Genomic DNA, 25,246 nt, shown 5'->3' with positions numbered 1-25,246 from the left:
CCCCTTGTGCACAGTAAATATGTTTTATTTAAGGTTAAATGAGGCAATGTTTTCCTTCATTGTGGTGGTCATCAAAATGCTATTATCTAGATCAAGGACCATACTATCCTAGCTCTACTTCTTTGCAAAATTGCAAAAGTATTGTAGTTTACTTTTCTGTCAAATCTTGTAAAAACATCTAGTGCTGGCATTTATTCTCATGTATAAACTGTAATGATGAAACTAAAGTTTGTCTATTATAATATTTAGTATAGAAAAGCCTTTAGAGGCATTTGCAATGCTTTGACATAAGTAAAGTTTGTCATCACAGTCATTAGCACCACTGAAAATACATTTTTTTACTAAAACGTAGAGGATGGACAGCAATGTAGGCAGTAAGAAAACTATGTAATGGTGGAATCTTTTAAGCACCTCAAGGAAAAAGTGGGTCTTGTAGCTCAGGAAACAAGATAAGGACAAATGCAGTAGGTGAATAGAAGGACAGCTTAGAATGAACACAGAAGTATTTCAGAGAAAGGACCATAGATGAATTAGAAGCCATCCTGAAGAAAATGACTGGCAGTTTAAAAAGTGCAGTGACTGAATTTAAAAATTCATGGGAAAGACATTAGGCCACATTTAGGAGACCGGAGGTGGGGAACTGTTAAATAAGAAGAACCTGCAGACATCCAATTAATAACAGGCAGACAGGATGGGCAACATTGTGCTTATCTCTTGTTATAACCTAGTTCCAAATATTATTGACAATGACACACGATATATTATTTCACTATATGCAAATCATTTTGGAGATAATTACATGACAAAAGGTAAAGATAGGGTAGTTTTTCTGAATGCTTTGTTGCATAATTTTTGACAGGTATGATTTATGAATTGCATCTACCATCTGTACAATAATATCAGATTCTAAACACAAAAGCATGAAAGGGACACAGTAGAATCCTGTCTGGAACTGACTGTTGCAGGCAAGGAGAAAGGGCAACATACCAACATTTTTAAAACTAGGATAAAAACTTTTTCAGGTTCAGGTTCAAAACATAACTTCCTTACCTGATTAGGGGTCCCCTTTTTAAATGAAGTACAGAATAACAGAGCATAAGATTCTGTGCCTGTACAAGATCTGGGAATTTGAAGAGGATTACACTGTGTACTTCTGTATTGATTTTGGGATCTGGTTCTCATTCACTGCACGATTCTGATAATGAAATCATGTTAACAGCTTGATTCTAAAATGTATTACTGCTGCTGGTGAATTATTAAATTTGAACTCCTGTAATGTACAATGATGCTCTGTGTTAGTGTTATTATTTAGTTTATTCCTGACACATGATGAATTATTTTACCCACACAATTTAAGAACCTGAGCTTGCCGTCTGATAAACAAACATAAGGAATGCAGTCAGGAAGTGACATTCATCTTCTTCTGTACTGTACTCTGCAAGGTCCATTTGGTTGCTGTGTCCCAACTAAATGCAAAGTGCTCTGTAAATAAATGCACAAGATATTCAATATGATACTAAACATTTCAGAATATGTCAAAACAGAAAGATTCTTTGTCTTTACACATAAGTGTATACACACACACACACACACACACACACACACACACACACACACACACACACACACACACACAGACATTTCAACTGACAATTAAACTCTAAGGCAATTGTAATGTAGCAGCATTTGTTAGTATTTTTAAGTGCATTACAAACTTACTTAAGGAAATAACATATACACCTAGTTTAACCATCTGAGCTATTAAGTCTCACTATAACAACTACAATAAATAAAAACATTTCCACTAAAATGGACTTTGACTTGAAATGAGTACAGGATTCACATGCTGTTTTTGTAGACTAGCAGTTTGGAATGATATTTACATAATGAGTTGTGAATAAGTTATATAATGTGAATTTGAATATGAGTTTCACAACCTCTACATGCACACCGGTAACAGAACATCAAAATTACCCATATCAGAATTGCTGAATAATCTGTTAAACAGACAGTTTTGCCTTTTAGATTCACATACATGCACGCACTCATACACACACACACACACACACACACACACACACACACACACACACACACACACAAATATCAAAAACTACACATTAGTTAACACAGCAGGGTTGCAGAAAGACATCATTCTTTCTAGCTACACCTCTCCATGCATTAGTAATGCAGGCGTTGATAACACTCATGATAAGAGCAGGCAAAAGGAGAAATGTAAAACTTGGATGTAAAAGTTAGTATTCTTCACTCATTGCTTTTTCATTTGTTTTATTTTTAAGTCAGGATGTTTAAATGTTTTCTCCATGCTAATAGAATATTATTTTAAAAAAAAAAAAACAGGCATAAAAGCATTCCATTAGCATGGTGCTATACATAAACAATGACTGGGAAATCACTAACTTAAATTCTACAGATACCATGTCAATATTTATTTAGTCAAACTGAAATCATAAAATCAAATCAATTCAATTTTTCACCCAAATTTATCAGACAAACAACAAGGAAATATTACTGATCAGAAAGAGCTTAGGTTCAACAAAACTGGATGCCATTTTCTAAAGACAACTCCATCAGTCTTGTAAGTACATTTCAGACTCTGCAGCACTTCCAGCTCTGTTTAAAAACACCACAGTGACAAAACAAAAGCTGACTTAAGAGGCCATCTCCTTGACAAAAGAAGGAATAAAGTCCTGTCTATGACCATCATGACCATGTTCTAGTAGAGGCCTGAGCAATGGAGGGGCAGTCAGGGAGGGTTAAGATGAGCAGCCAAAGCTGCCTTACTCATCCTGGGGCTTCAGAGGTTGGGTGTAGCATGAATGCAGCATGAAAGGCAAGGCCTGCAAGCGCCCACTAAGTAGTATATCTGAGCACTGTACTCAGAGCTGGTATATGTGCAGAGGCAAGCAAGCATGGGTCATTTGCCATTATTGTGGAAATGTCCTTTGTACAGGCTGCTGTAAGCCAATGCAAATTAGGGCAAGAAAATGCCTTAATGTCCGTGGAAGAAAACACCACTGCAGCTCCAACCGGTGACAATTACCTACATACATGTACAATCATGCACTTGTTTATCAATTCATCTGGGAGTTGTCTGAGCTTTGGTGTAAGCAGAACCCCAAGATGAAGGATGAAGGGAGGACATTTTCAGAAAGGACAGATGGAAGAAAAGATTTAAGAGAAACAAAGCTGATTTGAAAGCAAAACTTTATCCAAAAAAATGCAAATAGCAGTGATAAACATGCACATAAATGTTCCAAAACTTGATCCACTTATTTGGAAGTCTGTTAGTAGAAAGAGACAAACCTGCTTATTTAAAAAGGCAAGCACTATTAAGCACCACATAATGTAAAAGACTACAAGCAACACTGGTTTCCAGAAATACGCTACTCTGAAGGTGTGCATGCCTGTTTCAGTGTGGGCTAAAGATTTTATTTGTAAATTAACAAAATATGAGATAATATTAATGCATCTGATGAAGAAATATTAGCCACTTTGGTTACCCACATACAGAAATTAAAGTCCACTATGGGACAACACAACAAACGATGTTATCACATTTAAAAGAGCAGCTAGAAGAAGGTCTTAAATGTGAGATTATGCCAGAAAAATATGAGCAATGTAGGGGCAACTGAAACGAAGAACAATCTCTAACCATTACAAGTTTCATTTCACAAGTTATTATTCCTGGGCAGCTGTTTCCAATCAAAAATGCTCAGAGTTGGGGAATAAGTTATTTAATCTAAATCTAAATAAGTTATCAATAATTTGTATACCCATTTAACTCTCTATGATCAAAAGCAATGGAAAACTCTAGCAAAAATGAGAATTAAATCATAGTAGAAAAGATAACGATTTATAAACATACTAACAAATCTGCTTCAAGCTAAAAGGCAATTTACACAACTATGATAATAGCTTTGACTCTAGAATTAAGACTATATCTTCTCCAAATTTCAACAATGAATTGCAGTAAATTTACTCAGAATTTGATTCAGTTAAAAAGTATTTTCGCCATTAAAGGTTGCAAAATTAACTGAACAATGTAGTATCATTATCTGGTTAACTGAACTGGAAGGGGGAAGGCTACAATGCCATGTAATTGTGGCAGTTGTCATAACCATGAGAAAACAACTGTCTTTGCATTATAAGCAGCTACTAAGAATGTTGTAGATTGGAGGAAGGGCAGTGACCATCGACACAATCACAAATCCCACTGTGTGGTGGTCACATAATGACCGATACACTATAAATAAAGATATGCTTGTTTTGCTACCTTGAATATAGATACTTTTCTAATTTCACAAAAAGGAAGAGCTTTAGGATCTCATAATTACAAATGGATGACATATATGTGTGTGTATATATATATATATATATATATATATATATATATATATATATATATATATATATACATACACACACACACACACACACACACACACATATATATATATATATATATATATATATATATATTCAATAAATAATGACAAAACATTAAAATACTGAAGCTCACTAACCATAGCTAGATTCTAAAGATGCACTGGAATAATGCTGTTCATGAAAGTAAAGCGGTTACTCTGTTAACTATGCCTACAAATGAATAAAGAGTTATGAGTTCTTAAAATACATGACTTTAATTGGAAAGGTGTTCAGTGAACATGTATACTCAAACTTGATTGTGTCGAACAACAGTGTTATAAGAACTTAGGATGTGGGGAAATTTAACCTCCAATCTCAGAGTTAACGTATTTAGAAATGGATGAATTAATGTGCATACAGCTATCTGTTCAGTACCTCTAAGATCAAGTGCATCAAAAGTATCTTTGTAGAAAATATTATACTTTACAGTCCTATCTTGTTTATAATCAACATTTTGATAATAATTCTCAGCATTTGCAGATTTCATTGCCTCATCACTTTTTAGTTCAATACTACCTACAAAAATGTTTGCTGGCATTGTATATTTTCATATTCCTGTTCAACAAAATGCAAATTCTTTTGAACACACCAATTCTTCCTTTATACATTTTAGCAAAATGCCTTTTTGTAGCTCGGATTGTTCAAAACTGAATAAAAACAGGGCAATACTCACTCTTATGCTTATTATCACTTTTAGCACCTAAGGCTAAAATTTTCATTGCATATTATTTTCTCTTTCCTATATTACAGTAACTATGCATTGTCTCCTAACTCTCTTTTTTCATATCCATTTACTCTTGTATTACATTCTCACTCCATTACTCATTCTTGACAGAAATACCAAGGACATGGTCTGGCTAATATGACCGCTTTAATCAGGCTGATTACTCTAGAAAAAATGTGTACCTCATGACATGACATGAAACTTCCTATAACTAGCTAATTTGTAGTAAAAGACACGATATTTCTTACTGTAAACATGCAGTACAAACAAAAATGTGACTATTGTTTCCTGTTGTAGGTGCAATGCAAAGAGAAGCCTTAAAAAACTAAATACATAAGTTTGAGGGACAGCTGAAATGAAAAGAAGTGCATAGATTAGGGATGGATTTATCTGAGCACAGGGAGAACTGGAGGAAGGAAATTTTATAAAATACTGAAGAAAACAGGACATTTGGTCAGCAGATACGACTGTTGTGAAAGTGGTACACCTGGATGGTTAATGAAGAGGAAGCAATGATAGTGAGTGCTACATGGTTGTTACAGAATGAGGAGAAATTATTCTGACAATTTGGGAGTGTGAGTGGGAGAAGAGGGTATAAAATGAGGCTTTTCATGAATGGGAGAATTTTTTTCAAGAAACTGAAAGAATAGGGTATACATTACAATGTCTAATGGGAAATGAATAATAATAAAAAGATCAAAAACAAAAACACTATAAACCTTAAAAATAAAGCGGGCAGGAATCAATAAAAGCCGGCTAAACTCCAAAAAGCAAGTTTATTACAATGAGCGCTTTCAGCAAGGTCCTTACCCTGCCTTCTTCAGACAAACAAGTGCAAATCAATTAAGCCACTTTATATAAAAAATGTACATCAATTAGCTAAGCTTAAATAACTATTAAAAAGAAATAGCACCATTTCAGATGTCATTCATACATACTAGCGTAACATTCCGCTATTCTAAAAAGCGTTAAAATATGCCCAATAAATTTATATTGATAAATGCATGTCCACTTTCCAATACTTAAATTGTATTGTATACCTCATATGAATATTTTAAATATAATAATAAAATTACATAATATGTAAAAATTATTGGGCAACTACTGTACTGAGATGCATTAATGATTGTGTATAAAACCTGGGGTAGCAGTGCTTAAAGTTACTAAAGCTGAGACCTTGTTTTGAGTAGAGTGCATAACACAGACACTTTGTCTATATTTCAGCAAGAAAATTAACATAATCATCAGAAATATAGCAGGTAGTGCTTTTCATAAAGTGTTTAAATAAAGGGGATTAGCAGTAGCTATAAAAAAATAAGTTCTGCCTAACAGTTTAATACTTTTACTGATAAATTCAGGCTTATAAAGATATTATGCCAAAATCCCAGGCAAATATAGAAACAGATCTGAATAGTAGGTAAGGATTGTCTCTGGCCTAGCTAGCCTGCCTATTTGCTCACTAATTGAACAAGCTGAAGATTTTAATTAATTCTTTATTTTTATCCCACCCCTCATCAAAACTGCATTATGTTCCACATTTTTTAATTATATTATATTTTTGAGCCCATTATGTCTTCAGAAATTTAGGCCAAATGTTAACTATCCATTCTGTATTAAAATGAATGCATCCTTTTGTTTCTCCTGAACTTTCGTGTTGTAGTTTTTAGTTTGCATATTCTTACGTCTTTAAACAAGGATTGTACCTAATAGGACTCCATGGATTCTTCTATGTTATTTAAATAAATGTGTTAGCAATCTGTTGTCTTTTCTTTTTGCAGCACATGGTAAGCTGCTCAGTTCTCTCTTTTGCTTTATGTTATGCCCCTCTCATATGCATTTGGGTGCAGACTATGCAGTACTTTTGCTACCCTCCTAAGAATTGTTTCTATTGTCTCTCCCTGGGATGAAACAAGAGTTTATTTGTTGCTATGTGAAACCTGTGCTAGAAGCTCTAAGGACAAGACTGCAGAGTGCTCTATAAATAAAGCAGCATTTCCACCTGGTAGCTTAATGTAGGCCAATGTCATTCATCCTGATACAGCGAGGCCTATCAACGTACAGCTATTCCAGTCTCCCTCTATCCTGTTATGCTCAAGGCAGCAAGCACAATATACAAGAAATCACCTCCCTTGAGTCATATAATGTGCTTGACAGCACTTTATCTTAAAATACATACCTTTCCCTCTTCCATTCTCCCACTGTGATTTCTCTAGAAGCAGTATAGATGGCGTTCTCTTTCCTGATTCTTTGTTATGATCCCATTGAAAGTGGTAACTAAACAAAAAATAATTATTGCTTAACTTGTCACAGACCCAACAGCAGTAAACTATAACTGCAGCCCTCTTCCCCATGATGTCATGTTCCAAAGAAAGTTAAAATTAAAGCACCTTAAATCCCATTTTGTCACATATCTGGCAGCAGTATACATAGCTTGGTCCCCCTGTCCTGCCTCCTTCTGTTACTGGTATTACCAATTGTTTAACATAGTTCTTACATTGAAAAGCTTTTTTTAATACTACACAAAACAAAATAGTAGCAGAAGGAAGCACTGTAAAAGCAAGGCTGTTTATGCGGATTATCAGCACATTGCTGAGTTAGCATTGTCTATGCACTTTGCATAAATGGCACCTTCATGCAAGGGCCTGCAGATGTAAAATAACATAACATGAAGCAGAGCAAGTGAGGGGGGCCCAAGAAGTAAAAGTGCCTGGAGGTGCAGCAGGTTCCCCTACAAAAATGTAACACCATGTTAAAAAAGTGTAATTTCCTCTAGGCAAGATTAAAAAAAATGCTATGTTTATTTACAATAGTTACATGAAATGCAAATAATCACTTTGGTACTCTTTGAGTAAGCATAAGATTAAGATGAATTTCACTCTCTACCCTCTGAATTACCAGCAGCTTGCTATTTTTATCTGTTATTAACTAGTATATTATTTGACAAATGCAATTTAATCCAGACATTTCAGAATTATGTGAATATGATGGCTACAGTTTCTCGGTTTGTCAAACAGAAATGTTTTTGCACTCTGAACACCAAATTGCTTGTCATTATAGTTGCATCAGTGCAACAAAATAGGTGGCAGTGATAAATGGTTTTCAGCAATCTGATTCTGTGTCCAGCAAGAAACTATTAACCTTAGAGTGCCCATTGTTGTCGCACACATTTATACAAAACTACACTTTCTTAGAAGAAAAGGTGCTAAACAATGTTGCTAAAACAATTACAAAAATCTACCTGGAGCATGAGGCAGCTGAATAGCTTCATATAACTTTGAAGGATGTCAACATAGGATGGTTTCCCATTTACAAGCTTACTTGTTTTGTAAAGAAATGTATGCATATATTCTGAAAGACAAGCAAACAGTTTTGATGATAAGTCTGAAACAGCAACAGTCTTACACAAAGAAAAAAAAGGATTTGAGGCCAGGATTTAAATATGCAAAGTAGAATAGGTTCATAGGTTCACAGGTAGGTACTAGGCTATCTGCCCAAAGGCATTTATAAGCCTAGCCGGAATGTGCTGGCTTTCGCCACCCCCTTAGATTAGTTCCCTGTGCCTCTGTCCAGCAGAGCCACTGAAGTGATCCCTGGGGTAAACTTTCTAATTCCCATCCACTTGTCAAGGTTTTTCTTGAGTTTTAGCAAGGAGCTCTGCCTAATGTAGATTGAAATCTTGTTCCAAAGCATGGGAAGTCTCTGGGACAGGAATCTATCCCTCCAGCACGTCCTATTTATTGTTGTGGTGAGGTTTAAATCTGAAGATTGTGTGGCTTGAGGGGATATGGTTTTCTTTAGGTGGAGCATGTCTATCAGTTTTGGGTTGGGCATGGCCTTGTATGTCAGGCAGTGATCACTTCTGAGCAGGCAGTTTGCAACCGAGTACAGCTGGAGTTTCTTCAGTCGAGCTGCATAGGGCATCTGTTTGAGGCCAGTGATCCTCTTGGTGAGGTACCTCTGTGGTCTTTCCATCTGTTGCAGGTGACTTGTATGGTACATCCCAAATGGGGCATTGTACTCTATGATGGGTCTGATGAGTGATGAGTAGAGGGGCACAATGACCTCTTTTGATCTGGATGCGAACCCTTTTGTGATTAGGTGGGCCACATAGAAGGATTTTCTAACCACTTTGGCAATGTGATTATCAAAGGAGAGATTATTATCTACTTGGGTCCCCAGATCCCTTATTACATCTTTCGTATTTAGGGGACTACCACCTATGTGGTAGTTTGTGGGTACTTTGGGTACTTTGTTTTCTCCAAACAGGATGACTATGCACTTTTTGGCATTTAGCTTGAGAATGTTTTAAACAATGCTCTAACTTTTTTTTTTATTTGTACTGCATTAAATTTTGCAATAATGAATATTCTTCTCTTTTATAATATAAAATACAAGTATGACTATAGATCAGGCATACTATAGGCAGACTGTTGTTATTTGTTTCAGCCTTCTCTTTTGAAAATACTTGCCTTTCAGTATATATGCATGCATTTCTTTAAAAAAGAAACAGAACAATATGGAGTTTTATGCAGGAAACAGTCAAACCCTGTAATCAATCCAAGTTTGCAAAGTCATTCCCATACTAATATAACCAGCAATAATGTCACCATAACTTGGACTAAGAAATATTTCTCCAGAATTAATAATGCAGGCCCAAAGAGCAAGTCCGAATCCACAAAACTGGCACTTTTGGCAGTATATCATGTATTGTGAGCAAGACGTCCTGCTCTACCAGAACTGATTTCAGTGAAGTGCTCCTTGTACCTACAAATATATTAGTGATTTTTATACTGTAAAAACAACTCCCGCAGCAGGTGCTGTGCTGATGGGAAATACCTTATTCCTGCTATAGCAATCTAGCACCCACATCCAATGGAACCACATGTTTTCCTTAGGTCTATGCTACGTTCCTTGTGCTTATGTAAACAGACTTGCCTACTGCCATCATCTTAATTTCCATCAATGGACTGAAACAGAAGTTCTTTGGTAAATAAAATGAAATGAAAGAACAGGAAGATTTATTTCATGTCATAAATTACCATCTCTCTCTCTCACCCCCTCCCCTTTTTGTCCTTCTACTATACACCATTAGCCCAGCTAAACAGACTGAATATAAAGACCACCTGGTGCCATTATATTCAAGAATGGTACCTGGGGCAGAAACACCACAAAAAATACATGCCTGTGAATTGTTCTAGTTATTTATATGCTCTATTTTACTTTAGAATGCCTCCATTGTTAACAGGGCAGTCTCTCATCCAACACACAAAACTGCCAAGGAGGAGACAGAGACAGAATAAACCAATTGTTGTACGTGTTATCCTATAGGACATCTCAACCAAAGCAAACTTGAAATCTTCAAGTGCATATGCAAGCTATAGTGCTTGGTGAAGATATATCCCAAAACAAAGACAGTGTAGGTCATGTAATCATTGTCAATATGCGTCTGGATCTAATGTATTCATACACCCTGATACTAAATATAAATATACTTTTAGATTGTATGTTGACTGTAAGACAAGAGACTTAGTATATCTAGCAGTCTGCCAAAAATGTGGTTCCTTCTATGTTGGTAAAGCAATAGGACCTGAAAAGAACGCATTAGGGAACACTTATATGCAATAAATAGAGAAGATGAGACTAATGCTCTAGCTAGGCATGTTATACAGAATGATACCACTCATACATTTTGCTTCACAGTCATAGAATTAATACACAAAACCAGTAGGCTAGGTGATAACAATAATCATACAGAAAAACAAGAGGCCAGATGGATTCTGAGACTACAAGCTGATAGACTACATGGGCTAAATGAAAGGATGTCATTGAAGCCTTTCTTGAAAGAGAGACCGCTTACACATTGATTGCATTTAGGTAGTTTTTAAACATAAAGTTTTTTAATATAGTTATTAATATAGTTTTTATATGTATGTTTAGGTAATCGATTTGTGACACTAAAAATCACACCTTTCATTTTTATATTTATCTAGATGTGTTATTATGTGTGCTCTTGTTTTTAAATGACAAAGTCATAGAAACATTTTTGCATTGTTTATTCGTGATATGCAGGCGATCTAGTTTACAGGATTTTTATGTTTGTATGTCTTTACATTTGTTTGTTTATATATATATATATATATATATATATATATATATATATATATATATATATATATACACACACAAATGTACTTTTTTCAATGTTTAGATGTGTAAACATATGCATTGTAAAATATAGGCAACATACAATATGTATTTTTTATACCTTAGAAGTTTTGGCTATATAGCTTTAATTAATTAATGCGTTTATCTAATTAACTGAAAGAGGTAGCAACAGTTGATTGGCTCATTGACTATATAAATTCTGACTTTGCAAAGCTGGCAGCTGAAAGTCTGAAGAAGCGTTTGTTAAAATGTGAAAGCGCGTACTAGCCGTTTATATCTTCTATGATTGTTATATAACTTTTGGAATAAAGCTGTTTTAAGAAAATAAGTCGGCTCTGATTGTCGTGTTGTGCCCTTGAAGTTCTGAATATTTGGATTTTGTACTTTGCTTCACGAGGGTGCTTCATCCTGAGCAGTGTTCGCATTTTCTCATACCATACAATATTGAACAGAAGGTAAAATATGGAGTTAATCAGGGCTAGTACAGGGACAAAACCAGTGTGTTCTAAGATACTGCTTGAAGCCTTTCTTAAAGAGGTTTAGAGAGGGTTCCAGAATAAGGTTAGCTGGAAGTGAACTCCAGGTTTTGCCAATGAACTTGGCAAACAGGGAGTCTCCATCTGAGTTAGTAGCTTTGTGTGTATGGACCAATAATTTCTTGGATGACCGAAGTGGTCTGGGATTATTATAAGGTTTTATGATATTTTTAAGTGCAGGAGTATTTTCTGATTTATTGAGAATTTTGTGTGCAACAATCAGCTGATTAAACTGAATTAAGCTGGTCGATTTAAGCCACCCTAGGAGTTTAAGGTTGTGAAATTGATGGGTCCTATATGTGGAGATGGTGGAGAATCTGGCAATATAGTTATAGCAGCGGGCGAGTTTGGTTTGTTCAGTTTTATTTAAGTTGGAGAGAATGGGGGAAGCATAGAGAAGGGTAGAGAGTAGATGAGAGTGGGCAATTGCGGTCCTAGCTAACGGGGTTAGGAAGGGTTTATTTTTATATAGTGACCCAAGCTTCTTATTAATGGTTTTGATAGTTTTATTGACATTCTTCTTCATCTTTCGGCTTTTCCCAGGTAGGGGTCGCCACAGCGGAACTCCAGTCCGCTAATGATTGGTAGTTGATTTTTACATGTCGAGTTAACAGCCCTGACACACAACCTTCAACGAAGGTACGCTCATTCACGCATATCTCCACGCAGAAGACGATCTAGCTGAGAATCGAACCGGACAGCATCTTACTGTGAGACGACAACGCTACCGCAGCACCACCACGCAAATCGAATTTGAGATTATTATAAACTATTACTCCTAAGAGCTTAGTATGGATGTCAGGGGTAATAGAGGAACCATTGTTGGATGTTATGGAGAAGGAGAGTGGGGTGGACCTACTAGTTGGGGTGAAGACTAGTAATTTAGTTTTGTTGGTATTCAGGAGCAGGCGATGATTAGAGAGCCAGTTTTCAACTGTGTTAAATGTATTATGGGTTAAGGTTAGCAGATTGGATGGGGAGGAAGCCATACAGATCAGGGTCGAATCGTCTGCGTATTGGATACAGGTTGCTTCAGGGATGGCAGAGTGAGGGTTGTTGATGAAGATAAAAAAGAGGAGGGGACCTAAGATAGAGCCCTGAGGGACGCCAAGGGTGAGAGGTAACAAGGTGGATAGTTTGTCCTGCCATAATGCAGCCTGTTGTCTACCACTCAGATAGGATAGGAACCACTGAATAACATGGTTACCTAGAGAAATGGTTTTCAGTGAGTGGATGAATAATTGGTGGTTGACCATATCAAAGGCCTTTGATAGGTCTATAAAGAGGGCTGAGGATAGCCTGTTATTGTTATGGTTTTGGTGAATAACATTTGTGAAAGAGAGGAGGTTTGGGTGAGACCCTGTGGTGTGGCCTAAAGCTGAGCTAGGAGTTGGCCAGCAAATTATTCTGGGTGAGATAGTGCATAAGTTGCTTATGGATGCACTTCTCCATTATTTTGGCTAGTGGTGAAATAATGGCGATGGGCCTATAGCTGGACAGTTCTGTTGAACTTCCACCTTTGTGGAGTGGGATAACATGGGATACTTTCAAGATGGATGCACAGCACCCTCCGTTAGGGTCCTATTGATCAGGATGGCAATGAGGTATGCTAAGGCATCTGCAGCTTTTAGTAAGTACTCTGCTGGGAGGAGGTCGGCAGATAGGGTGACATATTCCCCCATTTCAAAAAATCAGATTCACACTGCTATCAATAAACTGACTCTTATTTAGAAGAATATCTGTTAGATAAAAGAATAGACATTGACATTTATCAATTTTTGTGTCAGCGTAACCCCATTATCCCAAATTTGTTTAGGATTCCCAAAATACACAAATGTGCAGAGAAGTCACCTTTTAGACCAACTGTATCTGCTAAAGGTTCAAAGACCCATCCCTTAGAAGTGCTTATTGACTATTGGGTAAAGGAAGTCATGGAAAATTCACCACATTTGATTAAGGACTCATGGGATTTTTTGGGAAAATTGAAGCAAAGTGTTGCTCGCCCTGCTCTAACATAGATGACAAACAGGTGGGGTAGTTCATTTCGATACTTTATTACACAGAAACACATCAGGATGGATAACAACATCATAAAATATAACAAACTGATTAACAGACACACCTTACAGACATACATACATGACGATCAACTGCAGTAGCCCAAGCAGAAGCATGACCAGGAAGTATAGCCAAAAAATCTTCTTTATTCACAATGAATTGAGCGCTTTCGTGAGAATATAACACACTTCATCAGCATTTAAAAAACAGTTGCAAACAATGAATTTAAATAATCCTCCTGAAAAGGTCACATGACTCAAAGCACACCTGAATCAAAAATTAACCCTTTTTACACTACCCGTTTCCTACTATTCATTAAGGAAAATTAAAAGTTAAAAGGTAAAAAATAAGAAGTATTATAAATACATCCTTATTACACTGTGTAAACACACTATAGCTCATCTCAACAAAATACATGCATTCATGTATACATTTAAAGTAATTAAATACTGGGTTAAACATAATATGACATAAGCCTAAGTACACAAAATATAGAAATAGATTCATTTAGTCCTGGGGGTGAACAGGCATTTAATTCTCTACATTCTATTAGATCATGCCACGGACCACCCAACAAACTTTGATGAATGGTGTCAATGCTAAAAAACAAAAAAATATGATCTGGGTTCTTTTCCAAATGGCAATATAAAGCATTAGTAGTTTTCATATGTTTGATATCATAGATGTGTTCATAAATTCTTTCTTTGAAATTAAGAATTGTCTTTCCAACACAGAAACTTGGACACTTGTTCCATAGTGCCACATATAGCACACCCACCAACTTGCAATTACAATAAAAGTGTGTTTTAACTTTAATTCCATTGATAATCACTTCTTTTCAGTCTAAGATAAATTGACACTGGCTACAGGTACCACACTTATAAGTGCCTCAACTCCTGTCACTAACAATAGCAAATGGGTTATCATTACTTTCCAACATATTTTAATGCACCTAGCTCTTCCAGTAACAAAAATGGGTCTAGTACCCAAAATGTCGGAAATCCCCTCGAAGGTTTGAAACTGGCTCACTGATAGAACCCACCTAGTCAAAATAGGAAAAGCCACCTCAAACAGTAGACCCATAACAAGTGGTGTACCTCAGGGATCAGTCTTGGGGCCTCCGGTATTCGGGATATATTTCTCTGACGTGCAGGCCAAAACCAGTGGGCTATGGCTGACCAAGATGATTGCAAGCTGGGTGCAGTCATCAATTCCCCAAGTGATGTGGACATTCTCCAACAGGGTCTCACCCAAACAAATGACTGATGCCAGAAACATGGCCTCAAGTTGAATGCCAAAAATGCATCATCATCCCCTTTGGGGAGAGTGACGTCCCCACAAATTATCACATTAATAACAAATGTCCTCACTGGGAGAATCCAGGGCCTCAAACACCTACCAGACACAGATAGGCTAAAAGTCCTATCCCTCTACTCAGTTTCATACAGACTCCTCGGAGGTGACCTCTGTCTGGCATACAAGGCAATCACAGACCCCACCTTGATAGGACTGCTGCATATCCACAAGTCAAGCTCCACTTGAGTAACTTGCACGTGCAGCCTCAACCTGGTCTGTGACATCAACAGGACTTGTTGGCAGGACAGATTTGTGTCCCAGGGACTCCCCCATCTATGGAATAGACTCCCTCTCCACATCAAGCAGAATACCTCTTTACCCCTTTTTAAACGCAACCTGGATAACTGGATGGGAAACAGGAAATATACCCCTGGGATTCCACCCATGCCCCTGCTGGACAGGGGCATTGGGTGCTGACTTGTCTAAACATGGGCTAAACTCTTGGCTCAGGGTCAATAGCCTAGTAACCTCCTATGATCATATGTTCTGATGAGATCCTTTAATTTGGTGGAGCCACGGAAAGAGTTACAAATAGATAAGAAGAAAGCAATAATGATGAGCTACAGAAATTATATATATAAAAAAAAATGTAATGATTTTTTGTGGCGGTTGTCCATAAGAAAATTACCAGTGGGGGCAAATAAGCCATATAAGAGAAAACAGGATAGAAAATGTAATAAATATAAAGAAATGGAAACTACAGAACACATTTTTTTAAATGTGAGAGAATTCAAAAACTGTGGAAAGAAGTATGTAAACATGATTTGATTAAAACTATTTAAATTTTGAAATGTTAATTATGGATATGATAAAGTATGAGTTTTATGGGACTAGATCCTAGAATGAAGCAAAGGAAATGGACAGAATTGTATTTTATGTAACATGGGTTGTATGGAATGAAAAACGTATGAAATCAGATACAATGGAAAATGGATGTTGACAAAAATATTGGGAAAATGTGGTTTTGGTTGTGGCTTAAAGAGTGGGGGGGGGGGTATTAACATGGGAATACCAATGTACTGAATGATGTTAAAATATGTAAATATGTAAAAAATATGAATTCTATATATGTATGCAAATAAAAAAACTACTCTTTTCAATAGGTGCCATGAGATTTTTTACCTGAGCTACCACCAATTCAAGCAGATCGGGCCTCAGTTTAGGTTCTTAGGTCCCCACTAAGGAAACCTCCTTAAAAAACTTCTCCAAAGCCAACTTCATGCTACTGAAGTCAGAAGTGACAAATTTCACGACACCCATGCAGATGGGATCTGAATGTTCGACTGCAGAATCCTACACTAAGACACGAATCGTGCCATCCCAAATAGAACCAAGATGCACTTCTCCAAAAAATAGAAGCCAATCTGGTGGTCCCCCTGCTATAAACAAACTATACAACAGAAGGAAGAAACTGTTGCAGAAAAGAGGAAAATCCCAGGATGCAAAAAAACCCCTCACCAGCCTCAGTAAGAAGCTGAGATCCCTCATAAAATCCTCCAAAGCTAGTTACAAAAATAAAATTGCCAAAGATTCCAAAGACAACCACAAGGCATTCTATAGTTATGTCAAGAATCTAAATGGCAATGCTCATATCTCCTCTGAACTACAACAGAATGGCATTAAATAAACTGATCCAAAGGATATTGCCAATATCCTGGCAGAATGATTTAGTGCCAGCTTCACCTCCCTCTCAACCCCTAAAGAGCCCATCTCAGTACCAAAGGATTGCCAAATTCTGGTAATCACGGCCACACAGGTAGAAACCGCACTCTCCAAAGCTAAGAATACAGCATCCATGGGACCAGATTACATCCCAGGCTGTGTACTACATGAACTACAAAATGAACTGGCACCTCACCTAAGTGTCATGTTTAATCATAGCCTCACCTCAGGCTTTGTGCCCACTGAGTGGCACACAGCTACATTTATCCCACTCCACAAGGGGGGATCCACCTTGGATCCCAGGAACTACTGTCCCATCAGTCTGACAACCCTGACCTGCAAGGGCATGGAACGCATTATCATGGAATGTATAAACAAAGACATTGGCAACCTTTAAACACTGGACCCCACCCAGTTTGGGTTTGTGAAGGGCCGACCTTGTCTCCTGAATCTGATTGACTTCTTCAAATCAGTCTCCAGAGCTGTGGACGAGGGTAAGGCAGTTCACACAGCCTATCTGGACCTTGCCAAGGCCTTCAACACCATCCCCCACTCTGGAATCATAGATAAACTTACTAAGCTGGGCAAAAATCCCTAAGTCACTTGATGGGTTGCCAACTGGCTTACTGACAGAACCCAGACTGTAAAAGTAGCTGACTCCAAATCCAGCTCCAGACAAGTGACAAGTGGAGTACCTCAGGGTTCAGTCCTGGGACCGCTCTTGTTTGGCATCTACTTCTCTGAAGTACAGGCACACTAACGGACTCTGGCTAACAAAGTTCGCAGATGACTGCAAACTGGGAGCCATTATTGAATCCCCAAATGATGTGGATATTCTACAAAAAGGCCTTACAGAAACAGATGCCTGGTGCCAGAGCCATGGGCTCAAGCTTAATGCCAAGAAATGTACAGTTATCCCCTTTGGAAAAAAACATGTACCCAAGAATTACCACATAGGTGACAGGACACTAAACATCGAAAGTGTCATGAGAGACTTAGGGACACAGGTGGACAGTGGTCTCACTTTCAATAACCACATCACCAAAACAGTCAGGAAATCCTTCTATGTGGCATACGTCATCACTAGGGGCTTTTCATCCAGAAAAAAGGAGGTCATTGTCCCACTGTACTCATCCCTCATTAGACCCATTATAGAGTATAATTCCCCGTTTGGTATGTACCTCACAAGACATCTGCAACAGCTGGAAAGGCCACAGAAATACCTCACTAAAAGAATCACAGGCCTAAAGCAGATGCCATATGCTGACCATCTAAAAAAACTCCAGCTATACTCTGTGACATATTGTCTACTCAGAGGCGATCTCTGCTTAACATACAAGGCCATGTCAAACCCTGAGCTGTTGGACATGCTCCATTTAAAGAAATCCCAATCCCTCAGAGCCACACGCTCCAGGGATATAAATCTTGTCATCACAATGAACAAAACATGCTGGAGGGCTAGGTTCCTGACCCAGAGACTCCCCATACTCTGAAATAGACTGCCCATACATGTCAAGCAGAGTGCCTCATTGGCCCTCTTCAAAAGGAACCTTGATGATTGGTTGGGGGATAGGAAATTCACCCCGGGGATCATGTCAGTCACTCTGCTAGACAGGGATCCAGAGAAGTAAATATTGTGGGAAGAAATATCCAGGGAATTGTTATGGCTAGGCTTGTATAGGCCCTAGGGCCGATAACCTAGTACCAACCTATGAACCTATGAACATCTAATGTATGGTTTACAATCACAATTTCGAGTGAAGGTTCGGCAACCACAGGATGCTGAAGTATGGTTGGCTGAATCCTGTGTTGCCGAACCTTCATTTGTGCGAATCCTGGTTCAGCGAATGTGCAGTGCATTCGCACATTTGAGGTCAGTCTTAAAACTAGGGATTATAGTACTGTGGGGACTGGGAGATTTGCCCTATTCCCTACTGTAGTACGATCTCAGGGTTGGAATCTGTAATTTGCAGGTTTTGCCCCCCTGCAGAAATTGTCACATCACGTGACGTGCAGTGTTGGACTGCAGTCTTTGGATGTTGAGAAATGGTTGAATTTGCAAAAGGAAGTGTGTTTGCGATATTCTGACCTTCTCCACATTCCGAGTCAAACTTCTTAGTCAATATTTAAGGTAGGAATTTATTTTGACTGTCGAATACATGATAGTAAACCCTAACATATATGTATGTATGTATCTATCTATATATGAATATATTTATTATATACGGATTTATTTAGATAGACACATATACATTTATAAACACATACATACACACACACACACACATACACACACACACACACACACACACACACACACACACACACACACACACACACACACACACACACACACACACACACACACACACACACACACACACCCTACACATAGTATCCTTCCAAGCCAAATGAGCATTCACTTGCTGTGTACAGATAGACTTGTTCACAACTCCTCAAAACCCGAGTTCCTTTCTTTGAATCACTACATTCCCCTTCTCCCAAAATTATTATGGGACAGATACTAGAAGTTCTATTCAAAACCAAAACAAATAGCTCCATGGTCCCAGACAATATACCAGGCTGTCTCCTAGTTAGTACAAAGTATAAAATTGCCAAACTACTCCAAAAGCTTTTTAAGCGTAGTCACTCCAGAGGATATGTACATGGCCTCTTGAGAATGGTCACTGTGGTGGCACAAGGTCTACTCCACCACAAATCCTGACAGTAATTGTCTTATTAGCCTCATTATTAGCATCATCTGTAAAATCATGGAGCATATCTTGGTCACCTTACTCAACAGCAAAATTATTGCCCTATAAATCCTCACCCTAATCAACCTGACTTCAGAAAGGGGTAGATTCATTTTGTTTAATCTGCTTATTTTCTTTGAAAACGTAATGGATGCCATCAACAAAGGACATTCTATCTGAACCTTACTAAAGTCCCCAATGGATTACTAACATACTCACTAGTCTAAACATAAACCCCTATGACACCTGGTGGGTTGAAAATCAACATTCACATAGAGTAAGAGCTTTTTATCTAAAAGGAAGGACACTGGCAGTATATTTCATGGCTCTGCCATGGATCCCTCTACCCTTAGGCAAATGTCAAATGTCTATGGCTAACAAAAATTGACAACAATTGTAAACTGGGTATTACTGAATCACCAACTGACATTCATATCCTCCAAGAATGACTTGCCAGAACCAACACCTGGTGTACCAATCATAATCTTAAGCTTAATGCCAAAAATATAGTGCAGTTGCTTTTGGGAAACAAGTCTATTCAACTGAATGCCACATAAGCATGGCTCTGCTTGAGATCAACACAGTCACTAGAGATTTAGGTAACTTCACTGACAATAAATTACTCTTTAATCATCATGTAATGCTTATTGTTTGGGAATCCTTTTACTATCCCCAGCTGATTACCAAGGGTATATCTTCCACATACAAGAATGTAAAATCCTCCCCTTAACCTCTTTCATCGGGCCAGTCACAGAATATATGCTCCATTTGGAATGCACTCAACAAACACCTTACCCAAAGACTACAACATTTTCTAACTTAAAATAAATAAATAAATAAAGATAAAATCAAAGGCATCTATATCATATTATCGTACAATGTAAATAGCGAACGCTATTTCATCATACCAATAATATCGAAACAACAAAATATCGAGCAAATGGAACAGCAAATTTTTTCTCCGTAAAAAAATAAATAAATAAGCTTAAACACACACACACCCCTACTTATATATGCCACCTCTGAGATCGCATCATAGTGGAAGAAATGGCAAAGTCCCAAAGACGGCCCACCGAATTTTTTCCCTGGGAAAAAATTCGATGTTCCGTGACTTCGCTATTTTGCCATTTCAACAGTGTCGGATCGGCTAAATAGCATTTGCTATTTAGTCCAATTGATAGCGTCATATAGACCTAATCAAAGGACTAAGTCGCTTTAGCTACCTTGACATAGACTAAAAACTTTATTGCTTTTCCTCTGTCTCATACCGATACCTATGGGGTGACCTCTGCCTCATCTTCTGGGATATGAAAACTCTTGTCTTTACTAAACCTTCCCCATCTCAGCATACCTCTCAACTGTCCAGATATTCACAAATGTTGACATTTTTGCTTCATATTTTTGGTCTGTTCCTCATATAATTTGTAGTTTTCTGACAAATCACTGAGGACTGAAGTTACTAAATAATGACATACATTTGAGTTTCAGACTTTTTATCCTTCAGAGCATGCATGCTAAAACAAATTCTGTTCTAGCAACTTTCTAAGTTTAACCAATATCAAAATAAAAAAAGCCCATTTCAGCTCTCTTAAAGGTTCAAAGCTGACACTTTATTCTAATAAAACGTCCAGCAATGATAAGCTCTTTCATCCCATAAAAAGAGATTTCATCAGATAAACAACCACATTGCAATACACACTATAAATACCTTGCCACACTTCCATCTCTCCTAAGTTAATCGATTAAATAATTAAATACTTACAAAAAATATTACCTGTTAAAGTCGTCCAAACAAAGTAGGACTTAATCCACTCTTAAAACCCATTATTCAAATTTTTGAGAAGGCAGTTATGAAGAATGTGTACAAACTGTTCTCTTAGGGCAAGATGTTCTTTTCAAATATGATCAAGAAGGAAAGTGAAATTTTAAATATGTTAAGGAACAACCAGGATTTAAGAGTTATGAAGCCAGATAAAGGGGGAAAGGTGGTATATTACAACAATGCCATGATGAGTTTATTGCATAACGATGTGAGTTATTCTCCCATTTCAAAAAATCAGATTCACATTGCTTATCGGCAAACTGACTCTTATTTAGAAGAATATCTGTTAGATAAAGGAATAGACATTGACATTTATCAATTTTGTGTCAACCTAACTCCATTATCCCAAATATGTTTGGGATTCCCAAAATACACAGATGTGTAGAGTTCATCTTTTAGACCAATTGTATTTGCTAAATGTTCAAAGAACCATCACTTAAAAGTGCTTAGTGATTATTGGCTAAAGGAAGTGGTGGAAAATATGCCACATTTGATTAAGGGCTCATGGGATTTTGAAAAGAGATTTTACTTTTTTTGACAATTGATGAAGTAGATCTCTTCTCTGTTATACCAAAAAAGCAGGGGGTTAGAGTATTTTCAGAGTATTTTACATCAAAAATCCACCTTGTCAAAAGAATTAATTTCCATCACTATTGAATTAATGGAACTTTTCCTGGAGGAAAATTTTTTTACATTTTGAGAGGTAATATTACCAACAAATTACTGGGGTAGTAGTGGGTGCAGCATGTACCCTGATATTTGCTAATTTGGTTATGTTAAGGTGGATTGGACACTCTAAATTAGCCCTAGGTGTGAGTTAGTGCATGTGTGTGACTTCTGTGGAAGGTTGGGTGCCAGGCTGGCAACTCGACACCGTAAAACTCCACTGCCAATCATGAGTGAACAGATGATCTGCTGTGGCAACCTCTAACCGGGAAAAAGCCGAAAGAAGAAGAAGAAGAAGAGGGTGTTAAAATGAGTCTGTAATTAGCAGTCCTTTTGCCAAGCATTTAAACCTTTATATCAGGTTTTTGGATCACATATTTATTTTTTTGGGGATTGGTCTGTTGAAGGGATTGCAAAATTTGTGGATTATTTGAACCAATGTACTAGCTACTTCAGATTTGCTAAGTGTTGGCTATAGGGAAAGTATTAGTTATTTGGAAACCCGTATTTCACACATGGCTGATAGTTTTAAATATAACTTGTTTAGGAAAGAAACATTTTGTAATAGTCATTTGCATTATTCCAAGAACCATCCACATTTTCAAAAGAAAAATTTGGTAAAAGGGGAGGCTATATGTATTGCTAGGATGGCATCTGGTTTGGGGATGTTTGGTGTGAACTTGAGAAACTTAAGGAGATGTTCCTATACAGGGTTTATCCTGAAAAAATGGTTGGTAAAATTATTAATGAAGTTTACCAAGGCTGGGATATCAAATTTAAACTCTTGTTAGGACCAGGTATGGAAAAACTGGGGGAGTGGTTGAGATAATAGGTATGAGAAATGTTTAGCCTTTGAATATAATCAATACGCTAATAACATCAAAGGAATTGTAAAAAAGAACTGGAATACTTTTAAGATAAAGAAAAACATGATTTGTTAGGGCAAAAGCTGGTGGTTATATACAAAACGGGGAGAAATTCTAAACAATTATTTGACGGTAGTGGTCTTAATGTGAAATTTATAAACAAGGGGATGGGTTCATGTGGTAGGTGTAAGCAGTGCTCATTTATAATAAAGGAATGTAATCTGATTTTGCAAAATGGGTTAAAGAGTACGGTTATTTTTCAAAAATGGAAATTGTGACATTTGTAGATTGAAAATGTGATGGCTGACTAGCTTTCTATATAGGAAAGACAGAGTGAGAGGCTTAAAAACTAGAAGGAGGAGACTTGAGCCCTGTACAAACATTCCATATTTTTGTAATAGTTTTTCTCGATTTACATTTGGCATTCTGGAAGTATAAAACTGAATCCTAAAGGTGGTGACTGGAAAAGGTTGTTATTGAACAGAAAATTGATATGGCAGCTTAGACTGAATACCACATTACCCCCTGGTTCAAATGAACAAGTGTCCCTGAAAACAGTTTCAAATGAGAAGGCAGCTACAATAAAAATAGGTTTATTTCTCTTTTGCTTTCTTCTTTTTAAAAGTGATGGCTTAATATGAACTTCGTGTAAGAGATAAAACTCAAATGTTTTAGTTTTAACAATTTATTTTAATGAGGAGGGTTGTTGTAGAATATGGATATGTATTATTTTATTAGAATAGGGATGGGAATTTAAGAGGTAATATTTTTTGTAAGTATTTAATTACTTAATTGATTAACTTAGGAGAGATGGAAGTGTGGTAAGGTATTTAAAGTGTGTATTGCAATTTGCATGTTTATCTGATGAAGTCTTTTTATGGGAAGAAAGCGCTTATCATTGCTGGCCATTTTATTTTAATAACGTGTCAGCTTCAATCCTTTGTCAGAGATGAATCAGGCATTTTTTTATTTTGTTATTGTTTAATTTATGGTGTAACTTTCTAAGTTTATAAGAGCAATATTAAAATCTGTCCCCATTTTTTGGGGCCTTTGACCCCCCCCCATTATTTTAGGCTTTGTCTAGATTTCTTGTGCTAAGAGGTTGAGAGGTATGTATGTCATCAAAAATATTGGTAATACACTGCACATTCAATCCACAGACCTAAAACTTTATTGCAACATAAATAAGTCTTGGAGATACAGTTTTCCCATCCAAGGAATCCTACAGAATAAGCTCCCCTCAGATGAAAAAACAAAACAATATACTGACCTCCTTCAAGTTTTGCCTTAATGAGGGGCTTGATACCCACAAATGTATTATGGGAAAGTAATATGACTCGTATTCAGTAGCATGGCATATACACCCATTCAACTATCTGGATTTTATGGTGACATATAGTCACACAGGCTGCCCGTGCAGTAAGAACATAGAACCTATGTTCATATGTAATCAGAGATGGTTAAACCATAGGCTAAGAAAGCTTAAGCAGTAGAAGACTGGCTCAGCCCATCTACAAAGAAATAGGCTAAGGCTTTTTTTAAGCCTTACTAGCTATTATTGTAAATTAATTCCTAGTTTTGCTATCATTGCCCCCCCCCCGCCCCACCGTGACTAACCTGAACAAAAGTAAGGTTCTCATGAGGGTTAAATGGACTGTTGAAAAACAGCAAACTTTTAGGTGACTAAACATATGCTGTGTTCAGGACCAATATAAACAGTTCCAGACATTTCCAAGTAATGTTTTAGAATGTTCAGATATCTATGAGGTAGGAATATATAAAGTCATGCCTCAGAATAAGATGGGGATGAGCATCCCACCTGTTATATCAATTGAAAGCTCAGCAATACCTTATTCACCAAAGAGAGAGGGAGAGAATACCTTATTCACCAAACAGAGAAAGTGAATGTCTAGCTATAAAATGGGTCCCTCACCCCTCTAAAGTACTATTTATGTGCTATGTGTGTTAATCAATGGCTCTAACATCATAAGGATTAAAACCTAAAATTATCCAGATGGGCTTTAGCCCTCCAGCCTTCTAATTTTAAAATCCAACATTGCCCAGGCCCTAGCCACTTGAATGCACATGTGCTGTCTTAAACTTAAATTGCATTGGATTATGTTAAAATTGATAGTTCTATGCATGGGAGAGTCGTGGCATACTGACTTCCAAGCCTGAGATGAAACTAC

General features: G+C 37.1%; 1 protein-coding gene across 3 annotated transcripts in view; it reads right to left on the bottom strand.

Moving 5' to 3' along the window:
* Nucleotides 1-1,295: 1,295 nt before the first annotated feature.
* Nucleotides 1,296-25,246, bottom strand: part of LOC122794334 (24-hydroxycholesterol 7-alpha-hydroxylase) — an 800,221-nt gene continuing 776,270 nt past the window's right edge. For 2 of the 3 annotated variants that reach the window (XM_044062639.1, XM_044062641.1), the window contains one exon: nucleotides 1,296-1,482. In XM_044062639.1, the coding sequence (XP_043918574.1) occupies nucleotides 1,414-1,482 (69 nt within the window). In that variant the 3' untranslated portion in view covers nucleotides 1,296-1,413. Of the gene's footprint in view, nucleotides 1,483-7,355; nucleotides 7,448-25,246 lie in introns of those variants that run through there. The other variant, XM_044062640.1, reaches the window with a different exon arrangement.

The sequence above is a fragment of the Protopterus annectens genome, chromosome 2.part1 (genome assembly GCF_019279795.1).
Source record: "Protopterus annectens isolate FY-2018-M chromosome 2.part1, PAN1.0, whole genome shotgun sequence".
Classification (NCBI taxonomy): Eukaryota; Metazoa; Chordata; order Ceratodontiformes; family Protopteridae; genus Protopterus; species Protopterus annectens.
The sequence above is the reverse complement of the archived record's forward strand: the minus strand, read 5'-3'. Positions and strand labels throughout refer to the sequence as shown.